General features: G+C 39.6%; 1 protein-coding gene across 1 annotated transcript in view; it reads left to right on the forward strand.

Annotated features, from left to right (window-relative positions):
* Positions 1-1,792: 1,792 nt before the first annotated feature.
* Positions 1,793-19,425, forward strand: part of lamc3 (laminin, gamma 3) — a 133,517-nt gene continuing 115,884 nt past the window's right edge. Inside the window, exons 1-2 of the mRNA XM_026173353.2 lie at positions 1,793-2,399; positions 9,120-9,424. Of these exons, the coding sequence (XP_026029138.2) occupies positions 2,012-2,399; positions 9,120-9,424 (693 nt within the window). The 5' untranslated portion in view covers positions 1,793-2,011. The remainder of the gene's footprint in view (positions 2,400-9,119; positions 9,425-19,425) is intronic.

Here is a 19,425-nt window from a genome sequence, read left to right on the forward strand (position 1 = left end):
CATTTTTGTATCTGTGATAGTTTTATGTACTGTGTACTATAGCATATACAGTTTGTATTGTATAAGATATATATTTAAACTGAAATTACAAATAATAATTTAATTGCATTCATAAAACTAACTCTATAACCCGCAGCAACCATTCCTCTTCTCCTCTTTCTCCATATATACACATTTCTGTACCTGCTCATTGACTGTTATAAATGGCTGTATATTTAGGGCAGCACAGCATGCCTGAAATGGTGATGTAGAGTTGTGTTTTGCTGCTAAATTTATTTTTAAGATCCTGTACAGTTTTTCATTTGCCAGACATAGCATATAGACACCTGAGTTCTATTCTTTCATGTTTATATCTCAGATGCATTTTTAGATTTTATGACTTTAGATTTAAATTTATCTATGTTGTTAGTTTGATGGTGAATCAATGCAATGAAATCTCCTGTTGATGTCCACTAACTGGTCTATGTCCGATGTATCTATTCTATTCTGTACATAAACTAAAACTGCATACATATAGAAATCTAGGTTAGACAAAACTGAGTAATGGAGCAGAACAGTTGGTTAGATAGTTTGAGTACAGCCACTGACTGGAATCACAGTTTACACATAGGTGTCTGTAGAGGTTTGAGAGCAATATCAGCCATACAGTGGAAACACACTAGTCACATGTTTATGTCTGACTCACCAAGAACACCTGCTTGAAATCTGCACATTGCGATCTTGGAGATGAGTATGCCTCTCAAGTGTCTGTGTGGGTCATCTCTGGCCTTGGCTATTCTACAACCTTTTTACAGGTTCTCACAGATCTTCCCACAGGTCAAGTATGTACAAACCTCAGCAAATGATCCAATTAGTAACAGCAAAGAAAGTGATGAAAATCTACCACGTCCTTCTCTGTAGGTTTCTAATAATAATAATAATAATAATAACTAAAACATACATTTCTTTGCTGGGTACTTATGTTGTACCTCAATTGCAATCCCTTCGGAAAATTGAACATTGATGATTCAAGTTAGTGTTAAGAGCAAAGATATCACGCATTATCTTCTTATAGCTATCTAGGCAACTTCATAGGATGTAGACTGTTAATACAAGGCTTTGCAGTATGCAAGAGTGGGTGACATCACCCACTGGTGTGAGGACTAAAGTTTTGTATTTTAGCTCTTGTGGTTCATGTGATTGTCTTTGGACAAGACAACAGAGTTGTTGAGTTATCAGCTATCGGCCTCGAGGTTGCTGGTTAAGTGACATCAAACGCTGATGGATGTTTTATAGGAGCCTGAGCAGTCAGCGTGAATTACAAAGATACGCAAACCACTTTTCACTCTTCATAACAGCTGGGTCTCGAGAGGATCCTGCAGAAAAAGCAGTGTAGCTCTTTCACTTCTCCATTTTTTTAAATAAATTGCCCCTTTAGGTCGCAGAACTCCCCTGAGCAACATCCTTTTATGAAGATGACCCGTGCCGGCTGAAATTTTCCAGACAGTTTCAGCACCTTCAGTCTTCCACTGTGAATCACTACAGTCAGCATTTATCACAACGCCCCACTGTGGGGCCAACTGCCAGTTACGTTTTTTACTCGGTGGTGGAAAAACCTCGGTGCTGCAATATTTAAATGGATGTTGAATGTGTCTTCCTTTCAGATGATATTTTTTCACTCATATCCACTCAAAATCTAAAGCTGGTCATGGTGTAATGTGTCTATCGACCAGCAGGTGGAGAAGTTATATGAACCGTTTGATCCTCAAGCCCCCACCCCTGTCCCTCCTCTGCCTCATGCTGCTCCCGATGTGAGAAGTTCCTGCATAAACTTCCACTCCACAGAGGGAGAACATATGTGGGAGATCTAACAGAGGCACACCACAAAGAACAGACAAAGAAACTTTTGAGCTGGACCTATTTCCTATTCTTGGATTGTTTTCTCAAATCAGGGTCTTCATGTGTATGGATCACTTTGTCAAAACATAGTGTGGATGTTTGATTGTGGAGTGTAAATGTAACTGCTGTAGACATGGATACATCATTTACTGTGAGACCTCTTGTCCTTGCCCTTCTGCTCTCCCTTCATCTGCACTTACACCTTTTTGTTTGGGCTGCTATGGACTCCTGCTATGATGAGGAGGGTGTGCCAAGCAGCTGTATGCCCAAGTTTGAGAATATTGCCTTCAGTCGCACGGTGGTGGCTTCCAATGTGTGTGGTTCTCCACCTGAGGACTACTGCATGCAGACAGGGTCAACTCGTTCATGCCACATCTGTGATGCCTCAGATCCATACCTAAGCCACAATACCAGCCTCCTGACAGACTTCCACCGGAATGAGGAGCCCACATGGTGGCAAAGTCAGTCCATGTACTTTCGTATCCAATATCCCAACTCCGTGAACCTCACCCTTCACCTCGGTAAGAGCACACATCCTGAACACTTAATTTAAATATCTGTCTTTACGTTACTTTGGTCTAATAGCTATGTCTAGAGTTCACTTATAGTCTCTGTTATACTAATGTTGTGTATAAATATGTTTATAATACGGGACTGCATTTGCTGTTTTGATGATCTGAGCCTCTACAGACTGCAGATAGACTCCAGTCTGGTGTGAATCTCACAGAAATACAGTACATGTTAGGGTTTTTTTTTTTTGCACACTGAAATTTGATACCATCAGCTTTTTAGGTTTCTGGACACCCATATCTTCATGCATTATTCTGTGTATTGTGAGGCCTTTGATGGAGAAATCTTTAATCCAACACAGATGTGCTGCAGAACACATGATTTTTGTTAGGCCGCCTTGACTCTGAGGTTAACACTTTGGCCCAGACATAGCTTAGACTTCTGGTATTTCAGTGAGGACACTTTCACAAGAGCGTGTCTGAGAATTTGGTGGGATTTTACATGAAGATAACCAGTTGCATCTGACATGCATAAACAGGCACCAAGTAACGGTCTTCAGGCTCACAGTATCGTTAATTTAGCCCACATGCTGTCATGGAGTATGAACCCATTCAATTCTGGCTGCCACTCAACTTATTTTAAGAATATGATTTGGCCCAGAATCAAACTTTGATAGCACCACATCACAGAGCCTTCATAGATAGCATTAAAAACAAATCAGACTGTTATCTAACCTTTTTTTTTTAAAACTTGACATCCACACTTTCACATGGTGTCATTACAAATTAGCATTAATCTTCTGCTACAGGTTAAATTCACAGTTTTGCAGATATAGAACTGACTATGAATGAAACTGAAGCCATCATGTGTTTTTTAGAGAAACTGTAGGCAATAAGTAGCTTATAATAATAAGAATAACAAGAAGAGGGACACGGGAAGTTAGCGAGGCATTTACATGAATCATATTTGGAAGGCAATAGATATTTGTCAGGAAGGTAAATTAATTTGCATTACCTGGGACTTTTTCTGCAAATCAGACACACAAGTTAAATCATATTTTTTTTGTTTTGTTTTTGTTTTAAATTGCCTTCTTTGTGTCCTCTTTCCCCCTGAAAAAATGCCTCTGACGCACATTTTGTGCACTGTGAACACATTTGACATTTCTCACTCCAGCCATTAACATCATTATCCCATTACCATGCTGTGCAAAACTGCTGAAATAAGCAGCACAGCACATTTGGCACTATAACTGAATTAAAATGTGGCGATTACTGTTAAAACGCATTAATACAAATCTTTTTATGCAATTATTTTCCCCGTTCCATTTATTTTTTTGAGCTGGGCTTGTGTGCCTTTCTGCAATTAAAGGTCTCTTATCACCAAGATGGTTCATATATGTATTTGACATACCCGGGAAAAATATTTAGCTTATTTCTTATAACGTCGATTTTAACACTGATGTAATTTTAATTACTTTTTATGCAGAGCATTATATTAAGCACATTTGATTCAAAGTCTGAACAGAGAAATTTCCCGATCTCCCCTCTTTTGGCTTTATTCTGCCTGCAAAAAATACAGAAACAGTCCAAACACACAAAATTGTTTTTTCCCAAATGAAGAGAAGTCAGCAGTGTCTTCTTCCTATATTATGCCATAGGCAGGTTGTTAACAAGACAGCACACCCACAACAAATCAGCCTACACAGCTAACAATAGTTCTGAAAATGACAATGGTCCTGAATGCTAAAATGAGATCTGTCTGTATTCCAGTTAAGCTATACCTAGCAACTGAAACTCATACTTCACAAAGTCAACTTTAGGAAAAGTTGATACTTTTTAGATGCTAAAAGTAGGGAAAAAAACAATTGGTTTTTTTTCACGTCTTTGTTGATTTTTTTATTATGTGCTGATGTTGACAAAAGTGCTATTTTGGGGTTAAAAGCAGGTGTAAATGATTATTTTTGCAGTTCCACTCAGTTCACTCAAATTAAATGGGAACTATCTCACAAAAACACTCTAATTACATTGTTGCCAATTTCAGTAGAATGGCATTGCAAGAAATCTCCTCTGGGTTTTATTTTTATAAAACAAACTTCATTCAAAGAAGCAAATGGTGGAATTTATTCAAATGCCTCTTTTGTTCCAACAAAATGACAAGCAAGTGCTTTTTGCTTTTTTCTGTTATATCCGACATTGGGTTTGTAGATTTTAATTTCTCTGTTTATTAATAACAATGCAAAAGATAAATAAGTCTCCAATAACACCAGAAAAAGTTGCCAGATTTGTCGCTAAGGGGGTCTGAAAACTCACTAAATATAGCGACAAAGTCGCTAAGTTGGCAACACTGCATGTACAGTGGCCCTGAGAGGCCAAACGGACTGCAACTTAAGAAAACACAAGCAATAAGAAAAACGCTGCTAAAGCACACAAAACATAACAGAAGTAAGAAAAACGACAACGGAAATAGGAAAAAACAAAAAGGAAATAGGAAAAACAGAAACTGATTTTCAAAAGCACAAGGGAAGTGTTTCTGGGGAGACAATAACCTGACGGACCAGTTGCAGGAACCAAAATATGCTAAGAATTGCACTGGGAGACACTTAAAAGAACTGGAGGTTCTATCGGTTTTGTGAGGAAAGAAAAGATGAAAGCGTATTAGCCTAACTTTTAGCCTAAAAATACGTCATCAGTATTATATGAATCATGATAAATCATGCCTACCATGTTTGGGGTTCCTGCAACTGGTCCGTCGGGTTATTGTCTCCCCAGAAACACTTCCCTTGTGTTTTTTCCTATTTCCGTTGTCGTTTTTCCCATTTCCGTTTTGTTTTGTGTGCTTTTGCAGCGTTTTTCTTATTGCTGGTGTTTTCTTAAGTTGCACTCCGTTTGGCCTCTCGTAGACATGCTCTGTTTTGTGTTAAACATGTAATTTGATTGTTGCAAATGTTAATAAATCAGTTTTCATGTTTGATTTAAATATTCTAAATATTCTTCTCAATAACCTTGAGAGACGTATTCCCAGAAATATGTTTACATAACAGAGTTAGTTCACTCTGACACAATACCTTATTAAAACATTCCCTAAGCCCTCACCTTCTGGTTTGTGCCCTACTATTTTATAATGTATTGCTTTAATGTACAGCTACTGGAAGGCTATCTATATTATCAATAAACAAATAGAATAAATACAGAGGTTGAGCAGCAGATCAAATATTTTATAATGGAGATAGCTTGACTGCATTCTCAGTTTGGGGTTACAAGTTTATTGGAGAAGTGCCTGCCAGTGTCCACTTGCCTGCCCTAGTCTGCCTGGGAGTGAGGGCTTTGATTCACTTGGTAAAAAGAGGAATGCATGGATTTTTTTCTGAACTTGAGTAAAATCTATCCAACTATATTCTCAGTGTGTATAGTCTGTAACATGTATCTATAGTATCTTTGTAGCAGGGGTTTATTTGGGCTGATAGCATTCAGGGAAGGCTTTTACTTGTTCACACATACATTTCATACATTTTCTTTATCCCCCAATCTTCCCCTACCTATGCAGTAGAGGGAAGATGAGTCCTCCCTGTCAGAAAGATGTGTTTCAAAGAAAAAAGAGACAAGGACAAAAATGATGAGAGAAGTTGAAAATGTCAGCGCACAGATGAGCGGTTACATCACGTGCTCCGAAAACAGGAAGTACCTCAATCAAATGGAGAGTATTGATTTCCAATAGCAAGCAGATGTCTGACTGTGCTTTGAGGCTTTGTTGTTTATATTTTCTGGCTAGTTCTTTTTCTGGAAAAAGGTGGCAGTGCTCCAGCTGCTGCAAAGGTATTTTCTTTGTTATTGGAGAGTTTGTTATTCTTCTAACTATTCCAGCACCTACAAGTCTGTCTCCCTGAGACTGAACTGACCTTTGCTCCCACTGCCCTATCTGCCAACTTTGTTTTCCTATACCCGGCGGCTTTGATGCTTCCATCCTGACACCGTATTCCTAAGTGAATGATGTCTAAGTTTTCATATCACACACTTTTATGTAACTGAATATCCCTAAATTTTGTATGCGTGGCATACTTTTGGTTCACATGAAAACTGTGTGATCCATCTGGGTAGTTGGCGGGGGGTTCTTTAGACATCACTGTTTCCCTTTGCCTCTCCAAACAAAACAAGCGCTCTCCGAAGGGAACGCAGGCAAATGCGGCGATGATAAACACAGCAGTAGGACGCAGGGACACACACTGCAGCCAGGTCAGAGCGGGTCTGTGGAAGAGTTAAGAGGAAAGGGGGAGTCGGGCTGCTTCAAGGGGAGTAAACAAAACATAATGAGGAAGAAGGGGTGGAAAAGAAAAAAAAATGCCAGGCAGTTTGCTGGTAAGGAATTGGGGTCAGGTTTTTTCCCACAAAGACTGGATGAGCCACACACACACACACACACACACACACACATACACATTCTAACAGCACCCACTGATGTCTGCAGCTGGTTCTCATTCAGCGCAGTGAAAGAAAAGCAACATCCTGTTTCTGATGTAAAACAACGATAAAAGTCTGCCTCATTCGGCGGGACGCCTTCACAGCCTGAGCATCGGCTCACATAGGACACGTAATCCTGTCACAGAGTAAGAATTGGTCTCAAACTCTGAGATATAGCGTGATCAGAGGACAAATCCACTCCCATATTTGATTGTTGATTTCAAAAATCTCCGCTCAGAGATTAAACAGAATGTAAACAGTCTACAGTGCTTGTGTTGGGTTTAGTCTGGGCAGATGAGAGTAGCTGTGTCAAGTTGACATGGATGAGTCAGAACAAGTCAGACATTGAACTTCTCCAGCATACGACGCTTATTCTCAGTAAACATTGTCAAAATATCCACGGTGCGTTTGTGTATCTGGAGAAAACATTGAAAGCTTAGGCTGGATCTTTAATGCACATGATTCTAGATCTGCTCTGTAAAGTCAAAGAAAGCTGTTTTACCGGCCGTGCAAACTTAATTTTCAGTGCTCAATAGCGTCCCCCTTGGTATTAAGTTACAAGTAGTACATATCTACAACACTACTTTCAGGGAGTATGATTTTTAATACACTTCTTTGACCACTTAATATTGTATAACTTTTAGAGTTTTTCATGATAGTAAAATATAATTGTACATTATTCATAAAAAGGATTAGATGTTCATTTTACATCCCTGAAGTGTAAGAATGCTACTTATTTGGATGCATTTCACCATTGTACACAGTGTACAGGTATTCTTTTGTTATATGTTACTTTGCTAAATTAAGTTCAACAACTAAAAAATCCCTTTGCTGTGCCCACATAAACTAATGAATATTTTAATGCACTCCTGAGTGAATATGGATCATGAATCATTAAACATTAGGCATAAAAACATACAAATATCATTTGCAATTAGTCTACATTTCATCACAGGGGATATCCAACAATTGCTTCATATTGTGCATCTTTTATGTCTCTTGCCTGAGTCCCAGCAGGGCTGAGCTCACCTCACGCAGTGAGTAAATGAAAGCTAAATGATCTTAGAGATCCCAAAGGAATGATACCATTAGAGATTTCTGCAGAGACAAGAGACAAAGATGCCTAGCTCTGACTTGGCAGAAAAATAGCAACAGATGTCATTACGGCTGTACCAGCGGATAGCACCCCTCCACGAATGTGCAGAGCGATTGAGACTTAGTATCTAATGATGTAGAAAAAATACCCCAGAGTGCACTGAAGAAGACTGTTAAGAGAGTTTCTACATGCTTCTTCTCATTCTGGTCTCAATATGACTTCATTTTGTGTCTACCCAGTTAATCCCCCACGATATGGCTCCAAGGTTATTGTTTGAACTGTCAACAATGAGTAAACAGTGGGGGTAATAACACCCCTCAATCAAAAAGAAGCATTGATTCAGGAAGAAGATGTCAGCTTTCTATATTAGGACAAGAGCTATAGCATTAATCACTGACCTCCCTACTGCAGGTGTCTAAACAGGAAGTGCTGTAAAGAAAAATATCCCCTCCTGACTCTGGCATGCAAACCGGTGGGCAACTGTTAGTGGCATCCTTTTATAACCTCTTCCTCTCATACCATCACAAATGTATCTAGGTCAGCGGTACCCAGCCCCCGGGCCATGGACCGGTACCAGTCTGTGAGTTGTTTGGTACCGAGGTGCGAGAGTTGAGGCTCGGGTGTAAAATTTATGGCTTTCAGGGTTTTTATCGTTAACTCAGTTTCCCTTGGTCTTCTTCCGTGTTGTAGTTGTGTGTCTTATTTTGAAAGAAATATTTATATGTTACCATAGCAACCAGAGAGCATTAAAGGGCCTTTTCGTGAGTAAAGTTACACAATTAGACAGTGAATTCATGTTTATTATTATTTTTGTTTTTGTCTGGGTTGAATCATTTTATTTTGTTGTATTTTTCTGCGACACCTTAAAGGCCTGTCCGTGAAAATATTGTCTGACATTAAACCGGGCTGTGGTGCAAAAAAGGTTGGGGACCGCTGATCTAGTTGATGTATTTTGAACCAACACTTTGTATTTCTTCATTTACGATGCAACAAATACAGCACAAGACGAGCAGATTTGCTAAATCCTCAACAGCAAGTCAAATGAAAAATCTGGTTGCATCTCCTCAATTGTGTTCGAGCTATTAGTTGCAGTGATTGCTTTTTTCTTTTTCACAAATTAAATCTGAAATTGTCTGTACTCATTTAGACCTTTTAATTCATATTTTATTTGTTTTTCACAGGGAAATCCTTTGAGATAACCTACATACGACTGAAATTCTACACCAGTCGACCAGAGAGCTTTGCCATCTACAAGCGTACAGAAAACGATGGGCCCTGGTTACCTTACCAGTATTACAGCGCTTCTTGTCGAAAGACCTATGAGAGAGACGCTAAAGGTTACATTCGCCCAGGGGATGATGAAAGGACTGCTTTATGTACAGACGAGTTCAGCGATATCTCGCCCCTCACTGGAGGAAACGTGGCTTTCTCCACACTGGAAGGTCGGCCCAGTGCCTACAACTTTGACCAAAGCTTGGTGTTGCAGGTGAGGATGCATTTTGTTGGGTGACATGTATACATGTATTCATGACTGATAGTGTTTCATTGTGTGTTCTCCAGATATGCTGTTATTGCATTGGCAGTGTGTTTCGGATGATTGTTATGCTAAAATGTCACTTTTGCCAATCAGATAGCATTCCATGCTGGATCAATATCTATACTTCTCTGTGTAAATAAGTTAATCAATTTTGACGTGATATCCAACACCAGTTGCTCAACTGTAGACCCAAACCATGACAGAGCCTCAGTGCTTTTAAGGAGGCTGTAGACACTCACTTATGCCTCTCCTCTGTATGTATTTATGGCTATTTGAATCACAATTTAAAAACTGGAATCTATCGCTCCATCAGACCCATTGCCACTGATTTTCAAAGCTGTTTTCTTTACTTAATATAATCATAAACTGTAGAAAAGTGAAAGAAAAAAACTTTATAAAAAATAAAAATCCAAAATGCATTCAAAAATACATATTTATCATAAATAGCAAATATTCATGTAGATATAACATGAAAAGAAATATTTGATACATTACATTGATGATAATCCACAATGGGTGCTAGCTTCGGCTCATATTAATTTTCTTAGAGGAAATGAATATATCTAAATGTGAGAATAAGCAGTAGCAGCAGGCTTCTCTGGATGTAACAGCTGCTCGCGTGATAACAGTGTTAACAGCACCGCATAACTTGACGTAAAGTTTATAAGTGCATGTAATGTTCTTGCCCCCCCTTCAAGCACTGATTTTATCAAAGCCTCTCGACTGCACACACTTTCACACAAACAAACATCCCGTAGCCATGCATGTATATGCATGCCTTCGAGCCTTTTTCAAAACAGCTGAAATGAATCTAATGTTATGTTTAGCTCTGATTAACATTGATGAAGCCTTGAGAGGGTTGTGCTGAATTAATGGAAGTCTCTTGTGGGCGAGTCTGGGAGGGGTGGGCACGGTGAACCGTATCTAAAAATGAGAAAATAAAGTACTTTATGCAGCCACTCCTTTTTCTTTGATGGTGCTATGAGTATGCATTCATACATGCATCTGTTCACAAGTTTCCTATATTGCAACTTAAGTTGGAAAACATTGGGTGAATTCCTTTATTATTAAGTATCGACCACCAGAAAGCCTTGATAATTACTGTATGTTCTAAATAGACAAAAGTAATCATGTCAAAATAAATTAAGCTGTCTAATTAGGACATAGAGATCCTACAAGACTGAAGGAACCATATGCTTCATACATTACTAATACTATTTATGAACATATGAAAGAAACATATGTGTGTGTGTGGTTGAAAATAGTGGAAAGAAAGTATGCAGTGGGCAAGCAGTGGATCCTATAAATTAACCAAAGAAATTTCAAGCAAAACATTTCCGGGGACTCATATGCAGCTGTTTTTTGTTTTTTCTAAAGCCACTGCCAACTTACAAACACACACTGATACACACTGGATTTTGGCACTGGTGACGTGCATGTTACAAATATGAAAGACCCTGTGGCGTCAAATTTAACATACTGGGTTAGTGTCGTTATTTAATTTGCAGGGATAATGTTGTTAAATGGAGCATTTCACCACAAACCACAATCTTGTCCTAATTGTAACCAAGTAGGTCTCTTTTTGTTTTTGTTTTGTGCTTAATAAGACCAGTGAGTGAAAACCAAAGCAAAAAGCAAGTGAAACGGAAAGGGGAAAGCACAATGCTCCCAAACTGGACACAAATCAATGGCTCTTGGCTGACTAACTGGTGACTTATTTCACCAACAGCCCTCCAGCTACCAAATGTGGACCTTGTTCCCTTTTTAGAAGAGGACCGTTACCTCTCCGAGTCTAATATTGCCATTGCCAGTGTTTTCTGACAGGCAGTAATTTACGTCCTGGCATCCTGGGATGACAAAACATTGAATTTGTAAGTTATTTCTGTAATTCTGAGAGAGTTATTATTACTGTTATTATTATTTTTTTTATTTTTAGCTGGACCTTAAATACTCAAAGCCATAAAGTCACTTGAAATGACATAAATCATATATACATGCAAAGTAATGTGAGCTTTGAGCTGTAAGTTATACAACTTTTATATTTCAAATTTAATGCAAAAGCACACGTAAAGACAAATGTATATTTATATTCATAACTTTGTAGACAGAGCTGGGTGCTATACCAGTAAAAATGTCCTGCATATTGATTTATCAACGACCACTGGGAGCAATGATGAGTGCAGGGAGAATGGACCTCTATTAAATGCGATCCCTCTTACTTGCGGCTTTAATCAAAAGTGCAGGTAACATAACAGTTAACAGCTGGGAGATGCTCCATCGCAACATTCAAGAACAGTAAAGAGAAATGGAGGATGAAAAGACAGACCCGAGAATGCACTAAAATAACTACTAACCAAGAGAGGAATCGTGTCTGCTGTGTAGAAAGCTTCAGTTTTATAAGACGGAAGTCATTCTGCTGTAATTTCTTGTTCCACTGCTTCGATGCTCCTGACTTTCACTGTGGGTGGGGCTCGTTCACCTTCCTCCACAAATACACAGCGATGGAGAACGAGAGGCCTCGTGTGCAGATGGATCATGTACACTTGTTGTCGCGCACACACTGGTGTAAAACACAAAAGCAACCTGAGAATATGTGGATTGTCATTTCCAGTTCATAGTTTTTCACAACACTGGCACCTTCTCCGTCCCTTCCTTAACTTGGGTTATTATACACATTAAGAATTTCAGCTTCAAACTAACGCTCTTTACAGACTGACGACCTGTCCGGCTGTCCCCCACCTCTTAAACTATTGCAGCAAGGGTAGGCTTCAGGCCTCTGCAACCTTTAAATCAATTCAGTTGTGAGTTACAGATACTCACATGACACACATAAGGCAAGAACCACATCCTTCTGCCATGGAAACAAACTGTGGTGCCACGTGGGCCAATAAATCCACAGTACCCAATACTAGAGTACATTGGCTAGTTGTACATTGGCTATTTGGCATTTACAACTGGTTCCAGTGGACAAATTCTACTGAGCAATGCTAAAATTAACCTTTTCCTTTAATTATATCAACTAGGATTTGCATTTAATATTCATTTGCATATAGTAGATGAAAATTACATTGCATTTTTTAATCAAGCTTATCAAAATTTTACTTAGCCCCACAATAATTCAGAGGCCATTATTTTCTATTTCTATTGGCCTTACAAGTAAGCAGGAAACATAAATCAGTAGTATTTAGAAGTATTTAGATAGTCTCATACAACCCTTTTAATCAGAAGGAACTGTACTTTCCCTTCTTTACTCAAAGATTCACAACATTAACAGAATAAAAGCAAGTCTTTATTTTACTGACTTAAGAAGGAACAGTTCTAAAAGATAAACAGTCACACTTTTCTTCACAGTAGTCTTAATGAATAGTTCTCCAGGCTTCTTGAAGGATGTTCAAAGTTCTTCTTTGAATGCAAGCATCGTGTTGAAGCACTTTACACCATTACATTAAATAACTGCAAACTGCAATGTGTGTTGGAAGGAAATTCACTACTGTGGCAACACCACCGACTTATATAAAGACATAAAGGACCACTAAAAAGAGAACAAGCACTGAAAGAATTGAAGAGAGGAGGAAGTAAATCCCTCAGACGGACCCAGAGCCTGCTGTCACAGTCTTTCAGAGAGGCAAAGAATAACCAGGTAGCCTATATATTGGTGAAAGTAAAGCTTCAATCATGACTGATGTTGGAGCTTCAGCATTAGTTAATGTTAAAGTGTTATTGGTCGTCATACTTGCTACATTAGCAGACCAATTATCTTTAGACTATATTCAGACATTCAGATAATATATTCTGCCCACTGAAATGTGGTACAATTCATACATTATTTTATTGGAAATTAAACATGAGCTATGAAAAATGTTTGAATATAATAACCTTTTTGTGTTGACTGTCAGGTCTGTTTCATTATTACATACACAGCCCATTTAAACAACTGAAGTTGGTCCAAAGTGCTTTAGCGACAGACACATTTACATTCCACATCTCCAAAAAAAACCCAGTTTCAAATACAGAAAAGGCTGAAAGGCTTGTTTTATGGTGTTAACTGATTCCTATGGAAAGTAAAAATCACAGTGATTCAGTGGTCAATAAACTGTGATTAGAATTCAGAAAATTGATAATGATTCATCTCAGAAATCATGACACTTCCCTCTGCTACATAAATTGACTTTATAAGTTAAAACTATTAGTATTTGTATTGGTAATACTGGCCTTCAATACTTGGTATTCAATCAATACAAAAATTTGCAGTATCGCATATCATTAACAGGTTCATCCTTTGAGTTAGGACCTTTTACTTAATACTTGAATGATTCACTGGTCAGTGTAAAAGGGCTTTAAAAAAGGACACAATATCCGAAGAAAAACTTTGTAAGACCTTGAAAAAGGGGAACGTCTACTCATTTAAAACATTACAACAAAAGTCCGGCTCCTTGAGATCAGTCCGCAGTCAGATTTCCTCCTGTCCTGTGCAACGTCTTCCAGAAAATAATAATAACACATTCTTATATGTGACCTTCCTCCTAAAATTTAGTGTGAAAATACACCTGACAGAGCCAAACTAGCACTTCTGTAAAGTAAGCCATCCTCCTCCGCATCATTAAATAAGAAGAGTTAGTGTGGATATCTGGGGGATATGCAATTTAACCTTGCCTAACCTACCCTAAACATGAGAACGGTGGGGGGCGATTTGTGTTGCTCGTCCTGCCAAAATGTTCTGTTATACAGTATACAACCATTACAAATGACATTTAAGGTGATTTATTCGTAACATGACTAAATCCAGGTCTTTTTTCTTTCTGTTGAAGTTCATGGTTTTCTGCAGGCTTTCATCCCCCCCACGCTTGCTCGTTTCAGGAACATTTGATTTGAATATTTGAATATATACAAATTGGATTTTAAAATAAAAAAACAAAACGGCCTCAGTGAAAAATACGCAGATCTTTGTGAAATCGTTCACATAGTCATTTGTTGGTGTTACAAACTTTTTGTTAAAACCTGCCTATTTGTAAAACTGTTTGACCACACCTCAGATCCAATTATGGTGCCCACCTCTTTCCACAACAGCACACACATGCTTCCTCTGCCACGCGCTGTCTCCATAAAAGAAAAAAAATCCAGTCCTCAACTAAGACTCTTTAAATGGGTGATGTTTGTTCCACCTCCTGCAGAGCAGAAAGAGGCTGCTTTCTTCAAGAGTGATCACATTTTAAACTGGGAAAAGACGGAGGGTAGAAGGCAGCGACTGAAGCCACATCATCTCTCAAGCACGAGCTAAGCCGCGCTGAGAAGGATAAGGACATTCTCGCCACATCTCTGCTATGTAAGGTTCCCTTGCATCTAGCTGCAGTGAAAATAGAAATGAAATGCACTATTGGATTAGCTTTAGTGTTGTTAGAGGTTCGGCACATTGTGTGGCAGGCAACTGTCAGTAAGATGACAAACAGCTGCATGAAAGAGGAAAAGGACGACAGAACTGGATTGGACTCCAAAAGACTCCACTCCATCTGTCCCGCTAGGACAACAATGGAAGGAGAGTGAATGAAAAAATAAATATGTCTGTGGCTTAGCAATAGCCTCTTAACCCACTGTCAAAAAAAGACCACTCTGGATATTTCTACAAGCACAAGAATCTTCTCTCCACACTCCCATTATTCTCCCGCTTCATTGTTGCATCTCTCGCTCTCTCTTTCCACTCTGGTGTGTATTGCTTTGTTTCACCTCTTATGGCGGTGGAGCCACCATTTATTTATATATATATATTTATTTATTTGCATAAGAGAAGTTCAATGCTTGCTAGAAAACACAGCTGCACCCCACTTTTCTAGTTTAGAAATTATTAAACTGTCTTTTTCTGATTAATCCCTTCACACTAGCCATTCACCGCTGTGCTGCTATTTTGGCCTCTGTATCTGTCTCTTATAAAACTCTGACTACGGCAGCTGGGACAATAGCAGGCTAAACTCTAGGCTCGAAGGACAGGCTGCTTTCAAGAGGTATTGTGAAAAGAGCATTACTTTTTCAGTTCACTTTTTCAGCTTCATGAATTAACACAGAAAGAAATGCCTTTCTCGCCATGAAAGGATTATGTGGGATTAAGTAATTAAGGGACTAAGGATTATATAAGGGACGAATGGGAAGCAGGTAGTCCAAGAGTTATAACTAGTGTGAAAGAAAGACAGGCTATTGCGGACACTTTAATCTTTTATGACCACTAGAGTTCAGTTAGAAGTTGTGTGAGGGAAAGTTAAAAGCATAAAAAAAGGAAAAATAGAAATCATTAGCAAAGCTAATGAATCCTTCACCAACCTCATAATGTCTGCATGTTGTTGGGTCCATCGTATGTTTCATCTTGAAGAATTTCAACAATTAACCAAAAAGGTGTCTTTATACTTTATACCAGGGGTGGCCAACCGGCAGCTCTTGAGCTGCGTGCGGCTCTTTGCCTGGTTTCATGCGGCTCTTACGTTCATATCAAAGTTTGTGTTTGTGTTTTGTGGTTTTTTTTTTGTGTTGTTGTTTTAAAATGTGCACGTTTGCATCACTTGAGTTCAATACGGTATTTTCATCAAATGCGCATGTGTGTGAGATGAAAATACCGCAAAGTTTCCCAGTAGGAGCAAGTTGGCCCTTAAAATGGCAGGAAAAAATGCACAGCAAAAAGACAATATGAAGATGAACACAGGACGTTTTTAACAGAGAGTTTCTATTTTTTTGTTGAACGCAATGGCAAGCCATTCTGCCTTATATATCAGACGTCATTAGCGCATTTCAAAGCTTCAAATCTTCAGCGCCACTTCAGCTCACTCCATGCTAACATCGACCAGGAATTTCCAAAAGGGACTGAACTTCGCAAGCACGAGTTGGCCACTTTGAAAAGTCATGCAGAAAAGCAGATACAATTTTTCCAAAAATATACCAAGCGGTCAGAGACCATAACGCTCGCATCCTATCAGCTGGCTTGGAACTTTGCACGGGCTAAAAAGCCATACAGTGAAGGGGAGTTCGTTAAAAAATGCCTCAGTGACGTTGTTGAAATCTTGTCTCCTGAAAACGACAAATTAAAACGCATGGTATCAGACGTCCAACTGTGCCGCCACACTGTTGAACACAGAATATCGGACATTAACACGGCTATTGAATCACAGTTACACTCTGACCTTCAAGCATGTGAGTATTTTGGTGTGGCATTGGATGAGAGTTGTGTTATACAAGACAAGCCTCAGTTGGCAATATTTGCACGGTCTGTGTCAAACGATTGTGTGATCAAAGAAAAACTCCTGGATATTGAACCCGTGGCATAGATGTGAAAGAAACCGCGATGGCTGCATTTGAAAAAGCAAATCTGCCCATAACGAAATTAAATGCAATAGCCATGGATGGAGCACCAGCCATGATGGGATCTGTGAACGGGCTTGTGGGCTGTGCAAAGCTGACCAAACTATTCCTGACTTTTGGAATTTCCACTGCATCATCCACATGGAGCAACTCGTGTCTAAATCATTGAATTTAGGTAACGTCATGAAGCCTGTGATGGAAATCGTCAACTATATCCGCACACATGCGCTTAACCACAGGCAATTCAAGAATCTCATCGCTGAGCTGGACCAAGGGCTTCCAGGTGACCTGCCGCTGCACTGCACTGTGAGGTGGCTGTCAAAAGGCCAGGTACTCTCTCGCTTCTTTGAGCTTTTGGATGCCGTGAAACTGTTTATGGAAGAGAAGGACAAGGACTATCCCGAGCTCTCGGACCTCAAGTGGATTATGGATCTGGCCTTTTTGGTCGACATGCTGTGTCACTTGGACAGACTGAACCTGACCCTGCAGGGTAAGTTAAAAATGCTGCCTGACCTGGTGCAAAGTGTGTTTTTTGTGTTTGTCAACAAACTGAAGCTGTTCAAGACACATATTCAAAAGGGAGATTTAACGCATTTTTCCACTCTGCTAAAAGCCAGCGGGCAAGTCGCCAGCGCTGCCCTGAGTAAGCAAAGAGCCAGATATGCAACGCTGATTGAAAACTTGCACGAACGCTTTGTGACCCGGTTCCATGATCTACAATTGAAAAGGCCACAGATTACGTTCCTCGTCGACCCATTTAATGCAGAGACTGGCTGTTTGAAAGTTCCGCTAGTCACAGATGAAGCTGCGGCTGAGTTGGAGATGATTCTCCAAGCATGACATCCCGGTGCATTTCAGACCCAGCAACACGCTCAGACAAAAACTGGTTCACCCGAAAGACAAAACTCCAAAACACAGACTTAACAATGTGGTGTATGCTGTACAGTGCAGCGAGGAATGCCCAGAGCTCTACATCGGAGAGACCAAACAGCCACTTCACAAGCGCATGGCACAACATAGAAGAGCCACCTCCACAGGACAAGACTCAGCTGTCCATCTGCATCTTAAGGATAAAGGACACTCTTTCGAGGATGCCAATGTTCACATTTTGGACAGAGAGGACAGATGGTTTGAAAGAGGAGTGAAAGAAGCCATCTATGTCCACTGTGAGCGACCATCTTTGAACAGAGGCGGTGGTTTACGACACCAACTCTCTGCCATCTATAATCCAGATGCCTTAACGCCCACTCACATCCTTGGCCATCTGATCTCAGGAATTCGCATGATTAGGTGGGGCCAGGTTTCACAATGAGCTCACCCGAAACTCTGGCTGATTGGGACCCACACCCAGTTTCACACCTTGGCTCAGGCGATTAGAGGATCATCAGGGGGTCCTTTTGTCCCTCTGCGGGGGGATACTCCCACTAGGTTTAAATCTGGGACTTCCCACCATTTGACCTTAGAACTGAAGAAGCTTCTCGGATGAGAGGTGAAACGTCTTCAAGCAACTTAAAGAAGTCCAGACGCTTTTCTTTGCAAGCTCCTTTGACTACGATGACATGGATGACTGAGAACCTTCACAGGCATATAGATGTGTAGACTTCAGGAAATTGGACATTTTATTAGGCACACCTTGTTAGTTTCAGGTTGTTGCTTTGTGACATGGTGCATTATCCTGTTGGAAACAGCCATCAGAAGATCGGTACACTGTGTTCATAAAAGGATGGACACAGTAACAATACTCATGCATGTGGCATTTAATGATGCTCAGTTTGCACTAAAGGGCAAACAACCCCGCCATGTTCAAAGTCACTCACATCACATTTCTTCCATATTCTCATGCTCGTTTGAAGATCAGCAGGACATCTTGACATCATGTCCGTATGGCTAAATATGCTGAGCTGCCAGCATCTGATTGGCTGATCAGATTTGTGTTGTGCAGGGAAACAGGTAGCCTATGAGTATACAGTATATAATGTCTATTGATTGAACTGGTTTTCTTTTCATTCACACACAAACTCTTGTATCTGTCTGTCTTGCAAAGTTTGACTCACAGGTGTGTCCACAGTTACAGCTTGTCTCAGAGGAACAGCATCAGTAAAAAGCAACTTTTGATTCTGGTGTCTCTTCCTCAGTCAACATCTATGTGATAATTCCCAGAGTGCTGTATATGTGGAACCACTGTGACCAGCTGAATAGAAAAATCAATCAATTATTGCATTAGTGTGTAAAAAGGCTTAACAGGATTCCATCCGTAAAAAGAAAAACAAGTTAGGTTTGTAAGGGTATGTCAGTCAGCACCGGCTTATACTGTATACTAGTTTATTGTATTCAACAGTTTTCCGTTTTTCTCATGTAGCCTGTAATGTTGTCTACTGTATCTCAGAGCATTAAATCTTAACTAGGGAAGTATGCAAAATATGATCCACTTTATTTAATGATTAATTTTATGTGTACAAACTAATTTGGGCCAAATCTCCCAGTAAGATTCCACACAATCAATGCAGTCAGGCAGCTCCCATTTAAAATGATTGATTCATATCAGCAGCAGAAAACATTTAGAGTTCTGCATCTAGGCTCCAAGCTCACAAATATACTACACAGAAAACCTG

The sequence above is a fragment of the Astatotilapia calliptera genome, chromosome 7 (genome assembly GCF_964374335.1).
Source record: "Astatotilapia calliptera chromosome 7, fAstCal68.1, whole genome shotgun sequence".
NCBI classification, from domain to species: Eukaryota; Metazoa; Chordata; class Actinopteri; order Cichliformes; family Cichlidae; genus Astatotilapia; species Astatotilapia calliptera.